The following is a 19,033-nucleotide window of genomic DNA, read 5'->3' as shown; positions in this document are numbered from 1 at the left end:
TACAGAGCCCAGGTGGAGAGCAGGAAGCAGCAAGGTAAGGCCAGGCGCCACAGACATTGTTTCCAGCATCTTACTGCTACTGGGAGCTCTATTTAAAAAGGCTGAAGCCAGCTGATTCTCATCAGTGCCTTCTCTGTGTCCTTGAAGGCTGATCAGCTACAGGTGGAGTCATTCCACCTTCTCCTCCAGGCTGCTGTTCAGCAGGGGAAACTGACTCCTGGCTTGTGACAAGAAGGCACAGGAGCTCTTGGGCACTGCCAGAGCCCTTGTGATGCCTTCCCTCCAGCTGTGCAGGGGGGAAATAAATAAATGGAGAGTGGGTTTCCTCCACTTTCCATTTTTTCATTTTGCTCCCCGTACCACAACCTCGTAAGTAAAATAAGCATAAGATGTGAGTCACCTGTATGGCTTTCTGAAGATGTCTAAAAGAAGGCAGGAATGCTTTCTCCCAAAACTCTCAGACACTTACAATAAAAGCTTGGACTTGGTCATTAGAGTTGCGGTGGAGAATTCTTCCATGGCTAGGGAGTCTGTACTCTGGGTGTGAGTGCTTCTCCCCAAGGTACCAGCAGAGGCCAGATACCTGGGGAGGTGGGGGGGGGGCAAACAACTTGTTCATGGCAGTCCCACCCATGGACAGCAATCCAGTACTCCCTCTGGCCCATGATTTCAGAGAGTGCCACAGTGAACTGTGTGCAGGCAAGCAGCCAGTACTTTTGCTGTTTCTAATGTTTTGCACTTTGGTCACCTTTGGAAAATGACAGGTGACTTGGTGTGTGGGTAGTGAGCTTGCTCTGCTTGTACGCCTTTGATCTTGCTGTGTATCAACTGTCTCTTGGGTTCGATGGAGAATCCCAGTACAGTAAAACCTCATCCTGCATCCGCCTCTGCTTGCGTCCGCTTTGGCGAATGTCTGCGGCAAACCTGGAAGTACCGGAATGGATTACTTCCAGGGTCGCCACTCGTGCAGAAGCGCTAAATTGCCCCATGTGCAGATGCGGCATTTCGACGTGCAGATCCTCCAGAACAGATCCCATCTGCAAAACGAGGTTTGACTGTATCTCTCAAGGACTAAAGCTGGTCTGTAAGGTCATGTTGGATTCTTTTTCTTTCCCTGACTCCTGTTGCAGTTGACCAAGGTAGCCCCTTTCCTTTTGACAGGCATTTGAAAACAATCTCTTCCGGGCTCCGATTTATCGTCACAAGATGCCGGAAACAGACTTCTTAGTTATCCGGGATCAGAATGGTTACCACATCCGTGATTTGCAGGATATCTTTGTGGTTGGACAGCAATGTCCTCTCTTTGAAGTTCCTCAACCCAACTCCAAACGTGCCAAGAGGCACATTCGAGACTTTCTCCAGGTTTGTCTTCTGTGGGTTACGCAAGTTACTAGCTCTGCAGTCAGCTCAGGGAAAATGGAGTGTTGTTGCAGCTCCGACATATGGGCCTGTGCAAGAGGGCAGACTGTTAAAAAGTTTTGTGTTCATATTTGAGCTCAAAAATGGATTGGTTCACGTTCACTAGTAACTTCAAAGTAATTGCCCTCTTTTGTAGTTTGGCTCACTTGCTTGAGACTATTGATTAATTTTTTTAAAAAAATGTTCTTTAGTATTTTCCAAAATAGCATACAATAAAACTTACCGTTGCGAAATGAAACAAGGTCATGCACAACTAAGACACTCCTTCCCTCCCCAATTCACACTGCAAGGTTGTTTTCCTCCTTCAAGAAGCTTAGCTGAAGGCACTGACAAATTTTCATTATCACAGAAACACAAGTGTCCTTCCAAAATAACCCCTGCCCTCTAGAAGGCCAATGCTCTGCATGCTCATGTCTACAAAAGAAACAAATGGAAACCAAGTAGAGTCAAATGCATCAGGATTAGCTACTTGCCTTAAGAATCTATTAGTATGTTTCACTTTTCCAAACAATGCTGTGTGCAACACAGTAATACCAAGTTTGCCATGACAGCTCTGATGTATCCCAGCATCAGGAAATCTCCATGCTGGCTTCTGTCAAGAGGAAAAAATCTTTGTTCAATATATTGGATGCAGTGCACGCAATATCTCAGATGCGGATTCACATGAGGCGGATGTGTCATCTGGTGTACTGAGCAGTTCTTCCCTAGGTTGGGGCTAGGACAGTGCTGCCTATCAAGTATGTTCATTTCCCCTTCCCAGAATCACAGGCAAATAAAATAGGGCAGAAAAAGCACTCTGGACAAGGCAACCTTATATGCATGTGACACACAGATCTTAGGCATTTGTTCACTGGGGCTCTTGCTGCCCAGTGATCACCACCAGCTTCTCATTGTTGGGTTTGGTGATATTGCACAGCTCGAGCTTCAAGTCTTCATGATACTCAAGTGCCCCCATTTCTTGCCAAGTGGATCCGTACTGAAGGCACAGACTCAGCTATGTGCAACGAGGGGGATGGCAGAAGCAGATTGAGCCACCTCCGCTGTTGCCTGAGGATGAGAGACAAAAGGGCTCTCATAACGGCTCCCATTTTCATTTGAGCCCCATTGGTGCTTTTTTCCAGGCTCTGAATCTCCATTAGCTTTGTTGCTGCCCCAGGGGGCTGCCTGAAACCCCAAATGTCTCCCGGAAAGTTTTGTATGCTCCTCCCAAGGCTTGCTGATGATTACAATTTCTTACTTGCCCTTTATCCCAGGGTCCCAGGGCAGGTTACAGCAATCAAAACCCAATGTTAAAAACAGTTTGAAACAAAATTTCAGAAATAAGGTGAGTCCTAAAAATATACAAGTGTCAAAGAGAGGTGAATCGAGCGTTCACCAAACTGTGCCAGATGCCCCTCTGTGGACAACTTAGGGGCTAACACAGAGAAGGCCCTATCCTGGAAACGCCCCCCCCCCCAGCTTCTGAAGGCAGTGGAGCAACCAAGAGGCCTTCTGTGGGAAGGATGTGGTCTTTCAGATATTTGAGGCCTGAATCATTTAGATCCCTCCTTAGAGGACTGAACGGCCCCCATTAAGAGGTCATTGGGCTTGGCTATGCACAGGTTCCCTTCTTGCCACACAATCATAGCCCACTGGCATCTCAAGCTGTTCCTTTGGCTTTCTTGTTAGGCCTTCATATACCGCCTGTTCAGTAAGAGAGACGAACCCCGGAGGATCCGCATGGAGGATATCAGGAACGCATTTCCTTTGGTCTCAGACACCAGAGTCCGGAAGCAGCTGAAGCTCTGTGCAGTCTATGAGCGCACACGTAAGCTTGTGCTCCCTTGCAATACCAGGCACTAGCCTTCCTGGGAAGCCCCACTTTGCTGAGCTGGTCACTGAGCATAGCCTTGTTTTCCTGGGGAGGGCCACTGCTTCTGCCTCCAGAAGCTCCCACGTTTCGCCTTTGCCATCTCTGCTTAAAAGGACCAGGCAACAAGTAACAGGAATGTCTCTGTTGCGGCTGAGACCTTGGGGAGCCGCTACCAGTTTGTCACCTCCTCCTTCAGGTTCCTAGGATCCTCAGAGCCCGAGGTGGGCTTCTGGCCTCACAGACCCACCAGTTGGGACCCTTAGGACGTGGAAATGCCTTTTTCATCACAGGAACTCTTCTCTGCTTTTATTCCCAAGGCTTGCCTCCCTGTATCCATGCCTAATTCTCTATAGCATAGCGCTTCCCCACACCTGCACATATTCTTCTCCGATATCCCCTTACTGGCTTTACAAGCATGAGTGGGGTGCTCTGTGTATCTGTTTCCAGGGTCAAAGCAACATTTTAAAAAATGGCTGATCAGCAAGGGAGAAAAGCTTTTGGAAGCTGTTGAAAACTGTACTTCCCCCCCCCCCATTTTAAATATTAGGAGACCTGAAAAAACGTTAAGATCAGATAAAATATAAAATGCAGTGAAGAATCTCCAACCTTGATAGAGAAACATATTTCACCACCCTGTGATTGCAAAAGTCTGGGTAGAATGTGTTTTGGGGTACTGAATCTGCATTTATTGATATTTTATTTGTCCCCGATATGTATATATTTGGTTTTCCACCTTGGCTGTGGGTTCTGGCATGTTGTCTACCTGCTTCTCCTGTTGCTCAGACTATAAGGGGAAGGGACAGTAAGCCAGAGACAGATTAAAACTCACATCATCATTCTAAGCACCTGCGTAGGCTTATCTAAACAAAAACGGTTTTAGCAGTGCAGTGCCTGGCGTCAAGAAACAGGGAGTTCCAAAGTATAGGACCTGCCACACTAAAAGAGCAGAGTTCTTACAAATGCAGATCAGGTATCATTCCTGGTATGACTCAGCGGGGACCTCTGCTTCTTTCAGAGATGTACTCAAACTGGTGGAAACTAAAGCCAGGTTTCAGACTGCCCACCGAAGAGGAAATAAGAGCAATGGTGTCTCCAGAGCAGTGCTGTGGCTATTACAGCATGATCTCTGCCGAACAGCATTTGAAGGTGAGCCTGTGTCTTTTGTGAATATTCTCAGTCCTTGTTGGTTGCCTTCACACTCTGCAAGATACTTGAGAACTGCAAGGACATCTTGCTTCTGCCAATCTCCACCAGCGGGAGAATTATAAAGGCAGAGTGTAGGTTGCAAAACATGGCCAGCCACTGTGGCGTAGTGGTTAGAATGTTAGACCAGGACCTGGGAGGCCAGGGTTCAAGTCCCCACTCATCCATGAAGCTCACTGGGTGACCTTGAGGCTGAAATATTTTGGCTGGCCCATCTACCTAACAGGGTTGTTGGGAGAATTAAATGAGGAAAGGGAGAAGCTTGAGCTCCTTTTTTGGGAGGGAGGAGAAAGTGTGATATGAATGCAATAAGTTTAAATGCAAATAAATATACAGTCATACCTCGTGTTACGTTTGCTTCACGTTGTGGCTTTTCAGGTTACGAATGCTGCAAACTCGGAAGGGTTTAGTTCTGGGTTCGCAGCACGTGCAGAAGCGATCTGGGCACTTCATGCATGTGCAGAAGCACTCTTATCGCGCTTCACGCCCGCGCAGTCAGTAGCAACACTCTACTTACGAACTTTTTGGGGTGCGAACGGCACCCCGAAACGGACCACGTTCGTAAGTAGAGTTACCACTGTATATAAATTTAATAAATAAATACATCATAAAAATAAATCACTCTTTTGCTATCAGTCAAAGAAATAGATGAGCCTGTGTCTTGCGTTGTTCCTCCAGCAGTGTTTCTAGCTGCATTTGCCCTTTCAGTAGTACCATAATAAGATTCTCTAAAACATCAGGTAGAAATGGTCCCTTCCTTTGTGAAATTGCCCTTTTTGGTGATGGAATAGGAATGTCTGCCCCCCCCCCAACTCCTCCAGTTCACCAGGAGCCTCAAAAACAGTTCCTCATAGGATATGGGGCTTTCATTGGAATGCTTAGAATGTTAAAAATATGCTGACAGTGAGTTTTCTGGTTAGGCAGAGCTGTTGTTCTGGCCTAGGCATTCAAAGTTAACATTAATTTTGTGGAGAGGCCTTAGTTCAGTGGAAGAAGCATCTGCTTTGCATACAGAATATCCCAGGTTCAATTTCCAGCATCTCCTGGAGAGCTGCTGCCAAGCAGTGTAGATACCAGTGAGCCAGATGGACTAGTGTATGACTGGCAGCTTTCTATGTAAGAGAGAAGTGGCCAGGCTGACTATATTCTAGCCAGATCCAGAAAGGCAGTATGCATTCGCTATGATTGAGGAGACTGGAGCCTCATCCATCTCCTTGTTAGGCTGGCAGTTTTTTACATGGCTAGCACTTGACTTTCATCATAGCTGTGGAATAGCACTTTGAATAGCAGTCTTGTAAGGTCCTGTTGGATATTTCTAGACACTGCTTAGAGCAAACTTGGGTCTCCAGCTCTTGTTTGACTATGATGCAAATTATCCCTTTCTAGTGGGACCAGTGGTCAGGAATGATGGGAGATGTAGTCCAACCACGGCTGGGGACCCAAGTTTTAGAACATCATCTGAGCAGTATCATCAAAGCCCCACTGCCCCTCTGGCTCACGAGGAGACTCTCCCTAGAGCAGAAAAGGATGTCCCCTTCAGACTCTGGGGAGGGTCTCCTCGCAAGCCACTAGGTCTCTCCTGGGCGGACCCCACTTCCGGGTTCCTGGCAGAAGTGGGAAGACTGGCTTGCGTGTGGGTGTAGATCGCATGGAAATAGGGAGTTGCCTGTACTCAATGTAATATCATTTTTAATACTTCTAAAGATGGGGAAAACATGGTTTATGAGAAGTTGCTTCACTCTCCTGGGCGCAAAGTAGAAATTAATTGTTCTGTAAAGTTTTGCTTCAAAGCAATGCTTTTGGTTACACAAAAATAAGGTAACCTTTGTATCAGAATCTGAGTGTAACACACCATTTCAGGTGACTCTTGTCATATGTCTTACCTTACCTATTGCTCTAAGATGACTCCCTTGCCCCAGCTGAGGCATCCACTCAAGAGAAGGCAGGTCTTTGGGATTCTTCGGCTGCTGATTCTTTGGCTGCTAAAAACCTTGGCCAGACTTGCCATCCAGTGGGAACAGGGACAACGGGAAGGCAGTAGCCTGTGATGGGGAGATTGTTTCCTTGAGTATGTGGTCCCTTGAATACAAAGCTTGCTTTCTGTTATCACAGGTCCTGTGCTAACAGGGTGGCCCAAGGCCCCTCTGTGTGCCCCTGTTTGCATGGCCATGTCCCACGTGACTCAGAAAATTGCTTCCCAACTCTTTCCTCAGGATGCAGGTTATGGGATGAAATCCTTCATTGCCCAAGAAGAAAAAGAAGAGGAGGGAGAGCAGCAAGGAGAAAAGGAAGAAGAAAACAATCTGAAGATAGATGATGAGGTAGAACCAGCACTGCACAGTGGCTCACCAGGGAAGTGCCAGATATTCTCAACCATAGCCTTAGATGGGGTAGTAATAATAATAATAATAACAATTGTAAGAATGTATTGTTTGTACCCTGAGTGGGTTTCACCAGCCACTCTGGGTGGCCTCCAGCATAATAAAAGCACAGCAAAACATCAAACATTAAAAACTTCCTGATACATGGCTGCCTTAAGATGTCTTCAGAAAGTTGTGTAGTTGTTTATCTGTTTGACATCTGTCAAGAGGGCTGTTCCACAGGGTGGGCGCCACTACCGAGAAGGCCCTCTGCCTGGTTTCCTGAAACTTTACTTCTCATGGTAGGGAAATGGCCAGAAGGCCCTTGGAGCTGGACCTCAGTGTCCGGGCTAAACAACGGGGGTGGAGATGCTCCTTCCGGATAACCTCTTCCTTCACCTGCCAAACAGACCCAGTGTGTGACAGCTTTCTCCCATCCACCCCTTAGATACGCTGTGCCCCCTGGAACACTACGCAGGCCTTTATTGCAGCAATGAATGGGAAATGTCTCTTGGACGTGACTGGAGTGGCAGACCCTACAGGATGTGGAGAAGGATTCTCCTATGTGAAGATCCCACACAAGTCATCTCAGCGGAAAGTAAGTGGATGGCCCAGGTTAGGAAAGTTAGGAAAATGGGCCAGGCCAGCCATTGTTGTAGGCCAGCCTCTTAGGGGGCTGCCTCCTCCTCCTGCTCCTCCTCCTCCTGCTGCTGCTCCTTCATTCTTACTCATTGGCAAGGAAAGGGGCAGAACAGCAGTTTCCTGCTAGACCCCCTGATTACCTCTGAGGGGCTTGCATAGGGTTAGGGAGGCTACTGGAGCTGAAGAGTTTCTCCCCAAGGCCCAGGCCTAGGAAGTGTGGGGAGGGAGACAAATGGTCAGGATACCAGAAGGAAGAAACCTGCTCTTCCTCCTCCAAGCAGGATGACAAGCCGCTCCAGAAGAAGACAGTGACTGGGTCGGATGCAGATCTCCGGCGCCTGTCACTCAAAAGTGGCAAGCAGATGCTGCGACAGTTTGGAATTCCTGAAGAGGAGGTAAGCACGGGGTAGGGGCTGTTGCAGGAGCATGCCTTCATGCCCTGGGCCTCCCTCGGCAGCCTCCTGCAGTCACCCAATCTCTCATTCTGCAGATCAACAAGCTTTCCCGCTGGGAGATTGTTGATGTCGTGCGTGCGATATCCACAAAGCAGGCTCGCTTTGATGAAGAATCGACAAACAAATTTGCCCGTGGTTCTCGCTTCTCTGCAGCAGAGCAGAAGGAGAGGTACAAGGAGAACTGCCAACGCATCTTTGACTTGCAGAACAAGTGAGTTCTTCTGCCAATGCTACGGGTAGTTGGTGTAGTCCGTACTAAGCTAGATGGATGCAGTGGTCCAACTCTACATAAGGCAGCGCTCGCTGTGTGTGTGTGTGTGTAGGAATTGGATGTAACAGAGTCACTAGGGCTCGGTGGCATTTGTGTTTCCATCCTCCTGTTTGTGGCCCAAATGCTTCCATGGTGCAGACCTCAGAGATTGACCCTTGTGGTGGTTTTCTGCTGCAGAGTTCTGGCGTCCACTGACATCTTATCTACAGACACTGACAGTAGCTCTGCTGAGGACAGTGATGTTAAAGAGATGGGGAAGGAGGTTGAGAGCATGGTACAGGACAACAAGACCCGTCGTCAGCTGTTGAGGGACAAGGAGGAGGAGGAACGGAACGAGTTACAGAAGATGCTGAAAAGCATCAACCACAAGGAGAGGAGTGTGAAGAACCAGAAGGACGGAAAAGAGCTGTGTGAGTGCCTGGCAGGGCAGGGAGGTCCCCAGACAGAGCACCCAGTTATAGTCTTAATGCAAAGGGGGGGCACCCGTCACACTCCTGGTGGTGATGGACTTCAGCTTCCATCAGGCTCAGCCAGCATGGACTATGGTGTGGGATGATAGGAGCTGTAGTCCTGGTGTGTGTGTCTGTGTGTATACAGATATAGACATAAACATAATTTATTATTTATCTTTAAGCAGGACTGTGGTTTTAATTTAATTTCTCTATATGGGCTCTTGGGTACCCTGTTAGGGAAAAGGAGCAGGGTTTTTTTTCTTATAACATATATTTTATTAAATTTTCAAAAATTTCACATATATATTCCAATACATAATACTTTTTTCTCTTGTTTTGTCGACTTCCCTCCCCGTTTTTCATGGCTTTTTTTTTTATTTCTCCCCCTTGCTGCACAGATGTGGTCTGCAATGGGCCTGGTGCCTGAAGAGTATGTCCTTCTCTCTATTTCCCAGGCATTTTATTCTTAACTTTCTCTTTTAGTGCATGATGGTTTTTGTATAACTGATGTACTTGGGAAAGGAGGTGATGATTTAATTGTTGGGCATCTGTGTAGAATCATAATTTTATTGTGTTTAGTGCACCTAATTTTTCAAATTTCTTTGTATTTTCGGCAAGTTGCCTGGAGACCCTTGTGGTGGTAAAGTGACAAAGAGAGAGAGAGAAAAAGAAAGAGGAAAAGAGAGAAAGAGAGAAAGAGAGAAAGAGAGAAAGAGAGAAAGAGAGAAAGAGAGAAAGAAAGAAAGAAAGAAAGAAAGAAAGAAAGAAAGAACAATTAATAATAACAGTAGCCATTGACAAGTGGCATAACTAGCAGACAGGTCAGGAGAAGGATGAAACATTTCACAAAATGTGTTCATTTTCATTAAGAATGTTTATAAGTTGCCAACTCATTAAAAATACACCATAGTAAAACAATAATAAAATAAAGAAAAAAAGATCAACAATGAACCACATTAATGCTGTTCAAATCCTTGCCCAGAACATGGGTATTCACATGCAGCAAAATATCAGGGTTGTAGGTGTGCCTGTGTGATTTCAGGAGGAACAACGTTCCAAATTGCAAGCACTACTAGGAGAAGAGCCTTGTTTTGCAGAGAAATGAAACAAAGATAAGCATCGGATAATCAGCAGGGCTTATTCAGATGGTGGCCGGCCTTGTGATGGTCCTTGACCATTTAGGCCTTGGAAATTACAGAGAAGCTGGAGAGTAGAACAGAAATGCGCATGAGAAGCTGGTGAAGAGGCTGCCTGGGATGCACATTGCCTAAAATTCTGCATGGTACAGTGGTGAATGACTGTTCCTTTGTGTGCGCCCTCTCCCAAGGCTCCTGAACGCCTGCCTTTGCAGCTTGCCATAGGATCTTGGAGACTAGGCATTTTCTTTCTTGCCCAGGGAGCTCACTGCCTTTGACAACACAGCCATGCTTTCCCCCTGCAGCCTCCACCCCTGGCAACCCAGGAAAGCCAAGCGATAGCAGTGGCATGGCTTCTGCGACCAGCCCTGGTCCTGCCACCACTTCCGCCCCCCGCTGCTTGAAAATCTTCCGCACTTTCCGCGATGAGGACGGGAAGGAGTACAAGAGATGTGAGACGGTCCGCAATCCATTGGTCATCGACGCCTACATGAAGATAAGGAAAACCAAGGATGATGAGTTCATGTAAGGCAGAGCTTTCCAAACTGTGTGTCATGACACGTTAGGGGTCAGCTGTAGCGTGTAGGTGTGTTGCGTGAACACTCTCCACACTCCTCCCGGGGCTGGAAAGGGGTTAGTTTAACCTCTGGTTTGCTAGTAAAACTGAACTGCTGTGTCACAAAATGATGCATGTCTAAAATCTATTTCACCAGCAGGAAAAATTTGGAAAGCTCTGATGTAAGGGCATTGCAGGGAGCCTGCTTTCCCTTAGGGGGTGTTATTGGCTTGTTTTCTTTTCTTGTTTTTATTATATATTTTGTGTTTTTAGCACGTATTTTTTTGCTGCGAATCACCCCGAGATCTATGGATGAAGGGTGCTATACAAATTGTATTATTATTATTATTAACAGTATACAAATTATTATTATTATTAATTTGGGTAGAGTGGGAATCTCCTTGTGAAAGGAGAGGTGCAGAAGGCTGCAAATGCACAGTATGTTTATATTTTTATTGTGTGTGTTTTTTAAATTACACCTTGCCTTTCTGCCTCTTTCTATATGAAATTTAAAGCAAGCAGGCTAACAAACATATGAGCAGGATGCAGCAGGAAATAAAACACACAGCCAGCATATGGAGTCAGGCAGAGTAAACCAAATCCGGAAGCAGCCAATGCTGTAGTGCAGGGATGAGGAACCTGTGGCCCTCCAGATGTTGTTGGACTTCAGCTCCCATCAGCTCCATTCAGTGTAGCCAGTGGTCAGGGATGATGAGGGATGTAGTTTAGAACATCTAGAGAGCCACTTGACTCCCAGTGTGGTTTATGTTTATCTCAGTGCCTGAATATTTACTGGCTGGCCGTACCAATAGGCCAGGGATGGGAAAAATATATGGTCCTCTGAGTGTTGTTGGACTACAGCTCCCATCAGTGCTGGACAGCATAGTCAGTGGTCTGGGTTGATGGGAGTTGGAGTCCTGCAACATTGTGTTCCTCACCACTGCCTTAACTGAAGACCTTTGTGTTTCCAGCCGGAGGTTTGCCATCTCAGAAAAGCAGCGTCAGAAGCTGCGGTGTGAAAAGCGCCAGATCCAGTTGAAGTTGATGCGGCTTAAACGAAAGAAAGAGAAGGAGCAGCAGAAGGCTCCTGCCAAGAAGAAGCTCAGGTTGGAGAAGGTAAGCAGGCTTTCTTGAAAGCTTCAGCTGCTTCTGGCTCCTTTTCTTCCAGTGTTATTATTATGGTCTTGTATCTGTGAAGAGACATATGCCAGTGTGCTGCGCAGCACCTCAGAAACCAAAGCAGAGGGCTTTACTTGCTCTTCCCCCAAGTCTAGTGGAAGGAGTCATGCAGCCCAGCTAATGGAGCTTTCTTTTTTGAAACAGATTTTGACGAATCCAGATTGCATTGCAGCAAAATCCGGATAGAAAAAGCAAAACAAAACCCAGAGGGGTAGCCATGCAGTGGAAATACTTAAAGAGTCCCATGGCACCTTAAAGGCTAACGCAATTTACTAAGGAATAAGCTTTCCTGGACTCAAGCCCCCTTTGTCAGATGCATGAAGCGAAAGTTAGATGATGTACAAAGAAGAAAATTTAACATATGCTTCAGCTCCAATTACCACTGACTAATTTTTGGCATGGAGAGGAAACCTCAACTTTTAACATTTCAGATATCTCATTCAGCCCACATTTTACCAGCTTCCTTGCGAGAATACAGTGGTACCTCGGGTTAAGAACTTCTGGAGGTCCATTCTTAACCTGAAACTATTCTTAACCTGAGGTACTACTTTAGCTAATGGGGCCTCCCACTGCCACCGTGCCACCACTGCACGATTTCTGTTTTCATCCTGAAGTTCTTAAGTTCTTAACCCGAGGTACTATTTCTGGGTTAGCGGAGTCTGTAACCTGAAGTGTCTGCAACCTGAGATACCACTGTATCTTGTGGGGTGGGGCTTTGTTAAAAGCCTTACTGAAATCAAGATACACTATGTCCACAGCATTTCCCTGATCCACCAAGTTTGTAATTCCATTTAAAAAAAAGAAATTGGATTCATCAGCGCACACTGGGTGGGTATGTGCATGGGTTGAGACTTTATTTTCAAAATGTGCAAACAGCCTTTCTCCTTAAAGGTACACACAGCAGGGGAGCACTTGGGAACAAGTCCAGCACTTTTCCACAAGCTCCCACCCCACCTTGGTTTTGTTGCTGCCTTCAGCTAGTGCTGGTGTTACAGTTGATGGGAGCACTGCCTACCCCTCGATAACTCTGCTTTTGTGCTTCTGAAGTAGCCTGCAACCATTCATTCCTTTGCTTTTGCTTGCAGATTAAGTGTAGTGCTTGCGGTACTAGTGGGCACATGAAGAACAACAAAATCTGCCCAGCCAAACTGCCCTCCAAGCCTGTCGCCATGACAGTGGAGCAGGAGGAGGAGCTGGAGAAGACCATCATTCCCACCAATGACAGTGAGCTGATCAAAGTGGAGGGAACCAAGATTGTCTTAGGGAAGCAACTCGTTAAGAGGTAAGGGCCGTGTTTGGCACCATCTCACAGATAGAGGTGCAGGGGTCCTGACTGGGCTATGAACATTATAAGAGCCTACTGGTTGACGCCCATCACAGTCTAGTCCAGAATCCTGTTCTCACAGTGGGCACCCAGATGACTGTGGGAAACCTTCAATAAGGACCTGAGCACAAAAGCACTCTTCCTCTGGTGGTGTCCTGCAACTGGTATTCAGAAACATTGCTGCCATTGACAGCATTGCCTTTCCTGCATTTGTCCACTTTTAAAGCCATCCAAGATGGTGGCCATCCTCCTGTGGGAGTGAGTTCCACTGTTTAACCATGTGTTTCATGAAGAAGTATTATTTTTAATCCGGCTTGGATCTCCAAACATTCAAATGTCATTGGATGTCCACAAGTTCTAGTGTTATGAGAGAGAAACTTTCCCCAAACACTTTCCCCATTCCATGCATAATGCTATAAACTTACATCATGTGATCGCTTGCTCACTTTTCTCTAAATTAAGAAGTCCAGAACAAGGTGGAAGAGTTGAAATCCCTTCCTGTGGACGTGTGGAAGTCATCCACATGTGGCAGTGGGTGAACACCTTGTCATTGCCCGGGCCAGACAGGGCCACGTATTCCAAAACGGAAAGAAAATCCAGCACCTGTATTAACTGATTGTCTTCTGGATGACTCCCACACATATCTGTTAGTAAGTGCCCAATACTCCAGTCTTTCTCACAGACTGGCATAGGTCTCTGCAGGACTACCTTTGAAGGTGACTCAGAAACCACAACTAATCAGAATGCAGCAGTAGATTGGTGACTGGGAGTGGCTGCTGGGACCATGTAACACCAGTCCTAAACAATCTATACTGGCTCCCAGTACATTTATGAGCACAGTTCAAAGTGTTGGTGCTGACCTTTAAAGCCCTAAAGGTATACAGGCCTCGACCCTGTATACCTGAAGGGGCGTCTCTATCCCCATCGTCAGCTCTGACACTGAGGTCCAGCTTTGAGGGTCTTCTGCTGGTTCCCTCACTACAATAAGGGAACCATTCTTGACAGTGGTGCCCACCCTGTGGAATGCCCCTCCCACCAGATGTCAAGGAGATAAAGAACGACACAATTGCATGGCCCCATCAGCCAAAAACCTTGCAGAAAAGAAACATTTTTACCTAAAGTGCTTACATCAGCAAAGTTGCCTCTTTGATGTGCTTGGTGAGGCTATTCCCAAAAAGAGGTCCTGCAACCAAGACAGTTTCAAGTCATTGGGGTAATTGGTTTATATACCAGCCATTGCACAAGCCACAATGAATTTTACACGAAGATCAAATAAACCCATAACACCGTAAAATCACACAAGCCTTAAAAAAATAAGAACACAACAGTTCATAACAAGTTGCTAAATACCATTTACTATTATCCACAGGAGCAGCAACTGTCTGGTGTACAGTGTAGGACAGGTAGTACCACTGAAGCTAAATGAAGCAGCAGGCTGCTGTGTGGGCTGATGGGGTTAAAGCTCTTCAACTTACAGCTCCAGTTACCCCAGACTAGACCCAATAAAAGAGTAAATGGGCTTCATATTGTGCTCTTTATGGTTTAATCAGTCCCTCCCAGAGGGGCAGCTGGGCCCACTGGAGGGAGAGGTGGTGGAAACTGCAGCGTGTTTCTCCTCCCTCTCTCTCCTTGCAGCGCGAATGAAGTTCGCAAGAAGTCTTTAGTCCTGAAGTTCACAAAAGAACAGCTTCTGCAAAGGAAGGAACAGGGCTCTGGAACCACGGCTACTAGTAGCTACTTAAACGTGAGTCCTTGTGTTGCTTTCATTGCTCCCACCCCACCCCTTGTCCTTGCCCACTATCCATCTTGGAAGTGGTGGCAACAGCAAGTGCTTATTCTAAGCCTCAGCCAGGGCTGGTTCACTGTAGACCAGGAACAGCCAAAGGGCAACTCCTCCCCAAAAAAGTAGAGACCAATTGAGGTGCCCTTTGAGGTGCCCTTTGTCAAGATTCCCCAAAGTCCATCATACGTAAACTTTGGAAGTGCCTTTAACGTCCCACTTCTCTCTCTTTCAGCAGCCTCAGAAGTCCAGCCACCAGGGGAGCACAGCCCCCATAGAGATACTGTCTTATATCCTGGAAGGCATTATCAACGAAATGCAAGAACTTCCAAATGTAAGACCTTTTCACCTGTGAGGTTTGATTTTGCCTCTTCTGGCTCTATGTCATGCGCAAAGACAAGGGGGCATTATCCTATCCATATATCAGGAGAGCTAGTTCCTTGAGAAATTCTTGTCTCATATCAGCATTGAGCATTTGAGGGCAATCTTTCTGCTATTTCGAGGATGTTGCCTCTCCACCTCCTGCCAAACTCTACTCCATGAGTTGTGGGCTCAGTCTTCGAGAGCTCACGTTCTGTTTAGTGGGGTGTATGAAAAGTGCTGTGTATCAGAATCATACATCAAAATGTATTATTGGTGTCAGCAGCTTTCAAAGGGGATGAGAAAAATTCTCATGGAGGAAAAGGGAGAGAGGTCAATCAGTGGCTGCAAATCAGGCCAGAAGAGGAGAAGCCCAGGCCAGGGAGCTAGTGCCATCAGCCCCGGAAATTGGCCTGATAATATTTTGTGCCATTTGTTGGTGTTAACTGCGTTCATATTTTAAACCCTGGACCGCCTTGGATGCCTTGGCAAAAAGGTGGTGTATAAATGCAATAATAATAATTAAAGAAGAGGTGGTTAAGTCTACCTCTGGACGCCACTTGCCTTCCTGGCTGAGCATAGGGGGAAACAGAATTCTTTATATCCTACCTTCTTGCAGCAAGCACATCACAGTTGCCTAAAAAGATGGGACCTACCTTTGGCCCAGTCCAGTGCGGCTGCTCCTGCAATCTTGAAATAGTGAAATGACTGTTAAGAAATGATGAGGAACAGTTGAAGGAGCTGTTGGAAAACACCCTGGGGTCACCTGCAAACCCCCGGAACTCCGAGCATCCTCCAATGTGCGCAGCACTGGAAAAGGCCTCTCCCTTCCTCTCCAGGGCGCTCAGTGACATATATCAGCTTGATATATGCACACTAATCTTCTGGCATAACACAACGAGAAGAGTGAGACATTGTAGATCTAAGCTACTATTTATTTACATACTATATACAGACTACAATATAATGGCAACCATTCTCTTCAGCTCTGAGAGAACAACCAAAATAATAATAATAATAATAATAATAATAATAATAATAATAATAATAATAATTTTTATTTATACCCCTCCCTCCCTAGCCAAAGCCGGGCTCAGAGCGGCTTACAAGCAATAATAAAAACAAGTTGAATGATTACAACTTAAAAACAAAATTAAAATACAACATTAAAATATTGAAACATTAAAATATTAATTGTGAAAGTACATTACAAAGTACATACAACGGAAGAGAGGTCAGGCTGTCTTCCGTTTCCACAGTCTTCTCAGACAGGCATGTGATTTACACCAGTCACATTTTACAGCATCGGCTGAATGAAATACTAACAGGAGTTGGGCATGTTTAGCCTGGAAAAGAGGAGACTGAGAGGAGATATCTGAAGGGCTGTCACATGGAGGAGGGTGCAAGCTTGTTTTCTCTTGCTCTGGAAGGCAAGGCTTGAACCAATGGCTTCAAGTTGCAGGAAAGGAGATTCTGACCAAACATACCAGAAGACTTTCTGACAGTCAAGAGCTACTTGTCAGTGGAACAGACTCCCTTGAGAGGTTGTGGACTCCCCTTCCTTGGAATGGCTCCAGTGGCCCTTTTGAGGGAGACGGGTTTCATTATCTGCCCTCTCTCCTTGGCAGGTGAACAAAGCAATGTCTTTATCTGGGTTTGTTTGTTTGTCTTAAAAAATATGTTTTTTTCATGTTGTTGTATCCGTCCCTGGTAACTTAAGGGAGGGTGGTATATTAAGAAATAAAAGGGATGCTCACATTCTTTCCCGGTTTACCTCTGCCAGACATGTTACTTCCACAAGCCTGTTAGCAGGAGGGGTGTCAGAAATTATCGCAAGATCATCGGCCGACCAATGGACCTGTACACCCTGCGCCAGAATGTCCGTAAGCAATCTTACAAATCAAGCAAAGAATTCCGAGAGCACCTGGAGCTGATTGTGAAGAACAGTGCCACGTTCAATGGTGAGAGTTAATTTTCTTTCTTTCTTTCCTTCCTTCCTTCCTTCCTTCCTTCCTTCCTTCCTTCCTTCCTTCCTTCCTTCCTTCCTTCCTTCCTTTCTTTCTTTCTGAACTGTTTCTCTTCTGCTCTTTCTTCCCTCCTTGTGCAAAGTGTCCCAGCCTCAAAAACAGGTTACGGCAACTGGGGCAGTGACCTGGTGCCCTTTCTGAGGATGTTAAGCGAAGAGGAGGAATGGGCTAGGCAAAGGGCGGCTTTTAAGTATTGATCTTTTTAAAAAAACAAAACCTCCAATATTTTATTTTTCCAATTTTTCATTTTACAATGTTTCTAACAAAAAAGTTAAATATAAACAAAAATCAACGTTTTCTTCAACTTCCCTCCCCTCCTGTCTACTGTTCCTTATTTCATGTCACAGACTTACTGCATAACCAATTCCAACCAATTTATAAATTTTATCTTTTTCCTCTCTATAAGTTATTTTTTACTGCTCGTGTTTACATCAATCCTGCTGAAGTTTTTAATTGTTTACAATTTGTCTTCATATATTCAACAATCTACCCCCATTCTGTTAAAAAAAGGTCTCTCATCTTGATCTTTTATTCTTCCAGTAAGTTTCACCATTTCTGCATAGCTCTGTAAGGCTACCTTGTGCTGGGGAATTTCCTTCTGATGCTCACCTACCTTACACTGTGACCTACTTTCTTCTTTAAACCCTCTGGTGATGGTCCTGTCTTCACTTGGTGTCCAATTATTTCTCTGACGGATGGCCTTATATATTTGTAAGTTGCCTGCATGCTCCCCTTTGTAATTTCCTGGTTTCCTTTGCTCTCAGTGTGACTGCTTCTCTTTCCCTTGTCTGATTTCTCAACTGGACCTGCTAAGAAAAACCCTCATCTATCTTGAGTGATTTCAGTTAGAACTAGTCCTTCTGGACTACCAAGGAAGAGTTGTGATACCTGCTCCTTTCCTCTGGGGCCATGATCTCCCAGCAGCTTGGGGACGGTGGGAATGGAGCAAAATAAAAGCATTGCTTTGCTGGCTGCTTCTCTATTGCCGTCACACTGTGGAGCAGCCTTTGCCAATCTGATGCCCATCAGATGTTTTGGACTGCAACTTCAGTGTGACTTTGTTGACTTGGGCTGATGGGAATTTCGGTCTAAAACATCTGGAGGACACCAGTTGGATGTAAAATCAAGTGTGTGCTCTCTGAGACTTCTGATGAGTCTCCAGGTTAGCTCTCCATACCACTGGGGAACAGGACCAACTTAACCACATGTAATCTTAAATGTGTAACTTGCCTTTTGTCAAGACAGTTCACAACAACACCATCCCACAATAAAGGTTTCTGCTGTGTGTTTGCAGGGCCAGAGCACAAGTTGACTCAGATTGCTCAGTCAATGCTGGACTTCGGTGATCAAAAATTGAAAGAGGCAAGTCAGATTGTGGAGGGAGGGGTTGCTTGTGGCTTGGAGGTAAGGGTGTTGCTTAGCCACTTAGGGTACTTTTAGAGCTGAGCTATTTGCATAAACAGTTTGGTGATTCTGGACTGAAGGGAGATCTCTCTTGAAAGGACTAAAGGCAGCCAGAGTGGTTTGTTGGATGCTTGCATTAGGAGCTGAGCATAGGACCTGCTCTCTTGATTTAATAGTTTTTAGTGGTAGAGTTCGAATGGTGACTTTACTATCCAATACTAATTTTGGTTTCTGGATTTTAACCGAAAGTTACTGAATTTGAAAGTGCAGCATAGATTTCCAAACAGATTGTGAATGTTGCATTAGCTGTGGGTGAGAAAGATTCCATGGTCATTATCTAATTAAACAAAACTTATTGCTGGAAGGACAGAATCAGAATCACACACAAAATATGAACATAAACAACAAAATTGTTGGTTGTTGAAAAAAAACATTTCTCCAAAAAGGACACCAATTTATTTAATGATAAAACATGATCTTGTTTGTATACAGCTTATTTTAACTATAAAAATTTTTAGAACTGGATGTAGTGCTTTTTAATAATAGTGGTATTAGTGAAAATGAAAAAAGACAGTTCCAGGTAACTGAGAGAATGTGAACAATAAGCTTCTTT

The 19,033-nt window shown here is 45.5% G+C and overlaps 1 protein-coding gene across 1 annotated transcript in view; it reads left to right on the top strand.

Annotated features, from left to right (window-relative positions):
* Nucleotides 1-19,033, top strand: part of TAF1 (TATA-box binding protein associated factor 1) — a 51,622-nt gene that overhangs the window by 18,819 nt on the left and 13,770 nt on the right. Inside the window, exons 15-29 of the mRNA XM_081897212.1 lie at nt 1,162-1,362; nt 3,088-3,226; nt 4,287-4,417; nt 6,688-6,795; nt 7,283-7,432; nt 7,755-7,871; nt 7,967-8,142; nt 8,380-8,612; nt 10,096-10,315; nt 11,318-11,462; nt 12,611-12,807; nt 14,485-14,593; nt 14,865-14,963; nt 16,773-16,950; nt 18,311-18,378. Coding sequence (XP_081753338.1) covers nt 1,162-1,362; nt 3,088-3,226; nt 4,287-4,417; nt 6,688-6,795; nt 7,283-7,432; nt 7,755-7,871; nt 7,967-8,142; nt 8,380-8,612; nt 10,096-10,315; nt 11,318-11,462; nt 12,611-12,807; nt 14,485-14,593; nt 14,865-14,963; nt 16,773-16,950; nt 18,311-18,378 — 2,271 coding nt within the window. The remainder of the gene's footprint in view (nt 1-1,161; nt 1,363-3,087; nt 3,227-4,286; nt 4,418-6,687; nt 6,796-7,282; nt 7,433-7,754; nt 7,872-7,966; nt 8,143-8,379; nt 8,613-10,095; nt 10,316-11,317; nt 11,463-12,610; nt 12,808-14,484; nt 14,594-14,864; nt 14,964-16,772; nt 16,951-18,310; nt 18,379-19,033) is intronic.

This window comes from Podarcis melisellensis, assembly GCF_964234715.1.
Source record: "Podarcis melisellensis genome assembly, chromosome: Z".
In the NCBI taxonomy this organism is placed as follows: domain Eukaryota; kingdom Metazoa; phylum Chordata; class Lepidosauria; order Squamata; family Lacertidae; genus Podarcis; species Podarcis melisellensis.
Note: the sequence above shows the minus strand (reverse complement) of the source record. Positions and strands in the feature narration are given on the sequence as shown.